Source organism: Phaenicophaeus curvirostris, chromosome 4, assembly GCF_032191515.1.
Source record: "Phaenicophaeus curvirostris isolate KB17595 chromosome 4, BPBGC_Pcur_1.0, whole genome shotgun sequence".
Taxonomy (NCBI): Eukaryota; Metazoa; Chordata; class Aves; order Cuculiformes; family Cuculidae; genus Phaenicophaeus; species Phaenicophaeus curvirostris.
In genome coordinates, this window is record NC_091395.1 from 35,016,108 (window position 1) to 35,023,624 (window position 7,517).

Below are 7,517 nucleotides of genomic sequence, written 5' to 3' on the forward strand. Positions count from 1 at the left end.
CGCCCCCTCAACCCCCGCCGCTCGCGCTCTGACGTCAGAGGGGCGGGCAGCCAATGGGCGGCGGCCGCGGCCGCGGCGGGCGGGGCTTAGTGCAGTTTGAACGCGAGCGACGGCCAATGAGAGGCGGCGGCGGGCGGGGCCTCGGGGCGGCGCGGCGGGGTCTGGGTCGGGGGGGCGCGCAGCGCGGGTCGGGCGGCCGCGGCGGGCAGGGCTGTGGGAAAACAAGAGGCTGTAAGCGCGCCGCCGGGAAACCATTCGGCGGCAGCAGCAGCGGAGGGAGCAGCGCCCCGCACACGCAGGCAAGGCCCCGATCCGCCGGTAGAGGCCGCGGGAGGGTGGGAGGGAGGAGGAGGAGGACGAGGGGGGATTCCCGCCGGGGAGGGCTGGGAAGCGGGCGTCCCGGGGCCTGACGCCGCCTCCGCCGCTCGCAGGGACCGACCTCGCCATGGGTAAAGGCGACCCCAACAAGCCGCGGGGCAAGATGTCCTCGTACGCCTACTTCGTGCAGACCTGCCGCGAGGAGCACAAGAAGAAACACCCGGACTCGTCCGTCAACTTCGCCGAGTTCTCGCGGAAATGCTCGGAGAGGTGGAAGGTGAGCGGGGCCCGGGCCGGGCTGAGCCCCTGCCGCGGGATGCTGGGAAAAGATCCCTGGCAGCAGCTGCTGCTCGGTCCTTAGTGGGTCACCGGGCGCTTTATCTGATCCAGCTGTTGGAACGGGTCCAGAGGAGGGCTACAAGCATGATCAAGAGGGCTGGAGCACCTCCCATGCGAGGAAAGGCTGAGAGAGTTGGGCTTGTTCAGCCTGGAGAAGAGAAGGCTCCGAGGAGACCTCATAGCGACCTTCCAGTACCTGAAAGCTGGGGAGGGACTGTTTACAAAAGTTTGTAGTGCTAGGACAAGGGGCAATGGCTATAAACTTGAGAGGGGCAGATTTAAACTAGACATAAGGAGAAATTTCTTCACGATGAGACTGGTGAGGCACTGGAACAGGTTGTCCAGGGAAGCTGTGGCTGCCCCATCCCTGGAGGTGTTCAAGGCCAGGTTGGACGGGGCCTTGGGCAGCCTGATCTAGTGGGGGGTGTCCCTGCCCATGGCAGGGGAGTTGGAACTAGATGACTTTTAAGGTCCCTTCCAACTCAAACTATTCTATGATTCTTGTCCTTTCTCCTCTCTGTGCCCACAGACCATGTCTAGCAAGGAAAAAGGAAAGTTCGAAGAAATGGCTAAAGGAGATAAAGCTCGTTATGACAGGGAGATGAAAAACTATGTTCCTCCCAAAGGCGAGAAGAAGGGGAAGAAAAAGGACCCCAACGCTCCTAAAAGACCACCGTGAGTGTTCCTGTGTCTGGAAACAAAATATTAGTTCAAATAGTTCAAATACTTAAATCTTAATCACGGTCTTTCATTTAGGTCTGCGTTCTTCCTCTTCTGTTCGGAACATCGTCCGAAAATAAAAAATGATCACCCTGGCTTGTCGATTGGAGACACAGCAAAAAAATTAGGTGAAATGTGGTCTGAACAGTCAGCCAAAGATAAACAGCCATATGAACAGAAGGCTGCAAAACTAAAGGAGAAATATGAAAAGGTACAGTGAAACCAATAAAATAATAGTTACAGTTGTAGAGTTCACTGTAAATGTAGGACTTTTGTCTTGCACCTAAATCACATATGGCTCATAATTCTGAGTGTTTATGTCAGCCTTTGTCAGGCTTCAGAATGCATGGAAAGGTGTGGCATGGAAGGTATCTGGAACATTTGCAGCAAACTTGGATGTGGTTTTACATGTCTAGAGATTTTAACCAATAAGACAGTTTTCTTCCAGAAAACAGGTCACCCACTTGGTAAAATACACAGTCAAACTCCAAGTGATACTGCAGTCATAAAAAATCTTTAAAACTGCCTGGAGCATGTGTTCTCTTGCCAAAAGGTGTAAACATGAAAGTCTCAAGGCTGAAACCCTGCTTCTCAGTACACACTGTATTTAATTTGCACAGTATAGTGTTAAGTTACTGAAGCAGTACAATTTGTCTTCAGAGTTACATTGCCAGCAATTAAATGACGTGCTTCTTTCAGGATATTGCAGCATATCGTGCCAAGAGCAAGAGTGATGTAGGAAAAAAGGGCCCAGGTAGGCCTGCAGGATCTAAGAAGAAAGCAGAACCAGAAGAGGAGGAGGAGGAGGAAGAAGAAGATGAAGAGGAGGAAGAAGAAGAGGATGAGGAGTAAATGAATGTCCTGCTGTAAAGATTTATGCTCAAAATCCAATATTTTGCTAAGAATGTGAACTCGAGTGCAGCTCGTTGTTAGCTTCAGTATAAAAATCTGTACAGAACTGTGTATAGGTAATGTGGTCCTTTGTAGGAAGACCTCTTTAATGTAAGTAGTAGCTGAGGGCTGCTACAGTTTGGTTTAAGAGAAAAAGTTGTGGAAGGTTTCTGCATATTTAATGGATTTGTTGAAATTCAGCGACTGATAGCCAGGTGTTTCCTTATAGTTAAGTAAAACAAAGGAGGTAGCTTAATAGCTGATCTTATATTTTGTAGTATATTGCATTGTATTACTTTTTTAACAGTTTTGTAATAAAATGTTGTACATGATTATTGTTCTTTTCCTGATGTTTCTGAGAGGCTGAGTACTCCCAGGATGCTGAATCCCTGTGCAAGGTAGTGTTTTACGTTCTTGGGCGGTTGCTGTTACTGCAAAACTGGCAAGACTCTTGAAGTGTTGGCTCCTGAAGTTTATACAGCAGTTTAAATTTTTTTGAAGCACAATTCTCTCTCCCACATATACTACTGCTAGCTGCAATTGATTATTTTCCTTATATTTGCAGGTGCTTTATATTACCTGTAAATGTAAAAAATACCTCATTTTTAAAGTACTGAAGTTGCTGATAATTACTCCTGTATTGTTTTCTTTCCCCATACTACTTAAGCACAGGTCTAAAAGTTTTGACTTGGTGTATTAGCTGATAACCAGTGAATCTCAGCGACTTTCTCTCCCAGATCTCAGGGTCACTGGCCTCTTCTGCTGCCCACATCGGGGCAGGAAAGTTGGCTGTAAGACAGATGTGGTTAGAGGTGTGTCTTCCCAGATGTTCCCTACTCCTGTCTCTCTGTGGCCCCAGTATTAGTGGCTTGTCATAAAATACAGAGCTTGCAGAACAGCATGAAAAATGTTGGAATGTTATTTCCGCACATGCCAATAGATTCCTTCAGGAAAGAGGAGGCATTTGTAAAGAACATGTGCTCCTTATATATTCGTCTTTGTGGTGGTTAACAGCGTTATCAGTTACACTATTCCTTGTTTTTCAGGTTTTATTTTAACTCTAAAATATTTAAAAGTCTAAATCTAGATATCTAACTCTTCGCAAGTAGGAAATTGAAGAGTTCACAGCCAAACTAATAGCTTAAGTTTATTGAGACAAATACTACGCAATAGCTTTTACTAGCCTTTGAATGCCCAACAGTGTGGAAACTTTAATATCAAAAATAGTAAGTACTATAAAGGGCAGGCTTGCAGCTTTTTGTTGTTTTTAGACTGTCTCTCTTGTCCATCAATTTCTGAAATAAATTTGTGCAGTCATACGAGTGTAAGATAAAAAGCAATTTCAGCAGTATAACCATGGTAAATGTTACTGTGGTAGGTTAATAATAACACAGCACTTTCTGAAATAAGTCCTGACAAAAGCACTGTGTATTCCTGAAAGTATGGAAATAAGGTAACTGTAAAGACAATTCAAATGTTTTTATGCTAAAGTAGGTACTAATCTTAATGGCTTTAGAAACCCAGAATTGTTTTTCCCTCCCCACCCTGCCCCTGAGATACTTAAAGTAGTATCAGAGGGATTAGCTGCTATTTTATATGTCGGACCTGCCAGAGATACTCAGCTCAAGTGGGATAAATGCTCCATTTTACAAGCACAGATTTTTGGGAAGCTGCAGGTGTAAACTGGACGTGAGAGGCCGTCGTTCTGTGTGCAGTACAGCCTGTGGGTCAAGAACATTTTCTCCTGTAGAGAGTTTGCAGTCCTAACGTGCCTTTATCCTTAATTCAAATTATTCCAGCTATAGGCAATGCCCCGTCATTGCACGTAGACAAGGCTGCTGCTCTCATTCAGTTTCAGCATATCCTATTCTGATTTCCCTGTAGAAACTCACCATGACCTCCCCTCAATTTTCAGGCTCCCTCCCTGAACTGAATAGTGATGACTCAAGTCTTTCTGATTAGATTTAAATAATATTTTGCAGTGGAGCAGTAGTCAGAGTAAATTGACTAGTTTGATTATTTGAAATGTTTATTGTGTCTGCTCAAGTGCTTTTAAATTTAAATGAAATATAACCTTTCAGGTGTCCTAGAAAGCTGCATGGGTTACAGAATTTTAAGTACCGTGTCAGAATAAGAGCATATCTTGAGGTAATTCAGAACAAAGGAGCTCTACTAGTACTTTTCTCAGGTAAAATAGCTTTTTGGGTCCCATTTTGTTTTGCATTAGTTGGCTAATTTAGCTTCAGCACAACTCCTGCACAAACCAGAACTGCCTAATATTGTCAATCCGTTGTCCCATGTCCTAATGATGCTCTACAAAAAGCCACCTGTGGGTTATTTTTGTTTATGACCTTGCTTACAAATAGATCCTAACTGCTGGAGAGATCTTTGTTGCAAAAATAGTCTATGCACCGCTCTACTAGCCTGACCCACGTAGAACAGAATTGTAGAATCATTAAGGTTGGAAAGGACCTGTCAGCCAAACACCATCATGCCTACTAAACCTGACGTGCCATGTCTACATGCTTTTTTAACACCTCCAGGGATGGTGACTCCACTCCTTCCCTGGGTAGCGCGTCCCAATGTTTGACAAAAAAAGTGAGCCAGAGACAGCCATGGGCTTGAATCCCTGGTGAGGGAGACAACAAAGAGGGGAAGACCTGACAGAACTGCTGGGCTACAGCTGGCCCACAAATTACATAGAATCACCAGGTTGGAAAAGACCCACTGGATCATCAAGTCCAACCATTTCTATCAACCACTAAACCATGCCCCTCAGTGCCTCGTCCACCCGTGCCTTAAACACTTCCAGGGAAGGTGACTCAACCACCTCCCTGGGCAGCCTGTTCCAGTGCCCAATGACCCTTTCCGTGAAAATTTTTTTCCTAATGTTCAGCCTAAACCTCTCCTGGTGGAGCTTGAGGCCATTTCCTCTCGTCCTGTTCCCTGTCACTAGGGAGAAGAGGCCAGCACCCTCCTCTCTACAACCTCCTTTTAGGTAGTTGTAGAGAGCAATGAGGTCTCCCCTCAGCCTCCTCTTCTCATTACAGAGATTGTTTTGTGGGCGTCCCACGGTAGCATGAGCTGCAGCAAACCACAGCAGAGCTCTGTATCGGGCTGATCTATCAACTGAATATGATGTTATGGCTACAGATAATTTGTAATTTTTTTAAATAATATTTTGTCCTTTCTATAAAAATGAAGTTGAATATAGATTAAAGGCAAATGGAAAAGAGCACATGAAAATTACTATTTTCAAATTAAGCTTGAAGAAGTAGGGTGTGTCAGGTCAGGGGGTTCAGATAGTGCCCATCTGTGAGCACTGAAAGAACTGGTGTTGGAAAGAAGAAGTGATCAAAGTGTAATGGCAATGTTTAGAAAAGATAAGTTCATAGAAGAAAAGCTAAATTAGTTTTTCACATGCACACTGAATATGGACAATCTTATGAAATGAATCACTGGAAACTTTTCACTGGAGGTAGACTAGTAGGCCTGTCTCAAATCAAAACTAAAAGGGATGCCCAGAATAGTTGCAGGCATCAGGGAGACTGCTGACATTGCACCAAGACATACCACCCAGTAAAGCAGACCGAAAGACCACCAAAAATAAGACTGAGGTGGATAAAAAACAGGTATGAGAAAATAACAAATGTAGGAAAGCAGTCTTTAAAGTTCATTTCTAAACCTTTAATCCAGAAGAAACCTGTGTGGTAGGGAAAAAGTGCATCAGAACAGCTTAAGGAAACAGACTAATAACTTTCAAATGCATCATCAGAACCAGCAGGGCTACCAAGCTTTCCTAGGGACAATAGATGGTCAAGATACAGTAGCAATGCCTACAAAAGATTTCAGGAAAGACTTTTCTTTTTTTTTTTAAACCTTGAAGAGGAGCTTCAGGAAGTTTTCATGACCGAACTTTTTAATGGGACAGGCATGGTGGAGCATCTGTCTCAAATCCAAGTGTAAAAGGTTTTGAAACAAAATGACAGGACAGATGGTATTCATACAAGAGTTCTAAGGAAACTCGAGGATGAAATGGTTGAACTATGAACTGTACTTTATATTTTTTCACTTAAAACTGCTTAGTGCTAGAGGAATGGAAGGTCACAAATATGACACTAATTTTTAGAAAGCATTCTATGGAGACAGAGGAACTTCAGAACAGTAATATGACAAGTTGGTAGGAGCCACAAAACAGCCAAGGAAAACAAGCCACAAAACAGCTGGACGAATAACTAAATAGGACTTGCAGTTTCAGGAGAGGAAATCCTGTTCCACAGACCTGTAAATATACTTCAAAGAAATCAGTGAACACGAAGGTAAAGGAGATCAGACAGTCCTGGTCTACTTGAGCGTGGTTTGGTCCACTTCTCATAAAGAAATAATTGAAGGCCTTACATGAATAAATAGCTGCTCAACAATACAGGACCAAAATAGGAATTAGTCATTGGTTTCACCAGTGGAGAAAAATCACCTATGAAAACCCATAGGTTATTATTGGAGATGGGGTTAATGACCAGTGATTGTTTAATGTATACATAAATGACTTGGAAAAAAACTGGTGAATGGTGCTCCAAGAAAGATGGGAGCTAACAGCGAAGAACTGCAAAGCCAGTCTGCAGCCTAAAGTGACAGGGTAATAAAACCAGGAGGTGAAATATGGCATTAATACAAAGTGTATTACATCTTACTATGTGCTCCCTCAACACATGGGAAGGGGAAAAAGCAGGCCTAATGTTTATGTCATGGGTAACGTGGGTAGACAATAAACTACATTACATTAGTCTGGAGGAGATGCTGAAGCTATAATAGACAATTCTGTAAAGATGTAACGTTTGCTACAAAATCAAATAGCATGTTAGTCATTATTAGGTAAAGGGTTAAGAACAAACCAAACATTTAGTATTTCCTTACTGTCTTCCTAAAGAAATATAAAGTTTTCTTTTTCTTAGATCAACTTAGAACAAAGCCTGTTTACAAAGTTGGTCTTTTTTTTTCCAAGCAAAACCTGTGATCTGAAGAACTGTAAATATGCCTCTTTTGGGTTATGGTGGGGTTTTCTTGGTGCATTTTCAAAGGGAAAAGCTTGATTAGAACAGCTACAGACCTGGGAACTCACTGCAGTATATGCAGGCTTTAGAACTCGAATAACACAAAAGAAATTGCAAATGGGTGTAGAGAGAGAATCGGAAAAAATAGAGCAGGAGTTTTTACCTTTGATTAGCTAATGATCTATTGAACTGTTTCAT

At 43.4% G+C, this 7,517-nt stretch overlaps 1 protein-coding gene across 2 annotated transcripts; it reads left to right on the plus strand.

Annotated features, from left to right (window-relative positions):
* Nucleotides 1-196: 196 nt before the first annotated feature.
* Nucleotides 197-2,600, plus strand: HMGB2 (high mobility group box 2). 2 transcript variants are annotated; one of them, XM_069855762.1, is made up of 5 exons: nucleotides 197-299; nucleotides 432-595; nucleotides 1,187-1,332; nucleotides 1,414-1,588; nucleotides 2,077-2,600. In XM_069855762.1, exons 2-5 carry the CDS (start codon nucleotides 446-448, stop codon nucleotides 2,227-2,229), a joined length of 624 nt encoding a protein of 207 aa, XP_069711863.1. In that variant the 5' UTR covers nucleotides 197-299; nucleotides 432-445; the 3' UTR covers nucleotides 2,230-2,600. The 2 variants fall into 2 exon arrangements, with proteins under 2 accessions (XP_069711863.1, XP_069711862.1); XM_069855761.1 differs by lacking the exon at nucleotides 197-299 and having other exon boundaries at nucleotides 384-595.
* Nucleotides 2,601-7,517: the final 4,917 nt, after the last annotated feature.

What these genes read in the sequence shown, in the direction of transcription:
- HMGB2 (XM_069855762.1), top strand. Translation starts at nt 446, where the DNA reads ATGGGTAAAGGCGACCCCAACAAGCCGCGGGGCAAGATGTCCTCGTAC. An exon ending in AATGCTCGGAGAGGTGGAAG is followed by an intron (nt 596 to 1,186) that starts GTGAGCGGGGCC and finishes CTGTGCCCACAG; the next exon opens with ACCATGTCTAGCAAGGAAAA. An exon ending in TAAAGGAGAAATATGAAAAG is followed by an intron (nt 1,589 to 2,076) that starts GTACAGTGAAAC and finishes TGCTTCTTTCAG; the next exon opens with GATATTGCAGCATATCGTGC.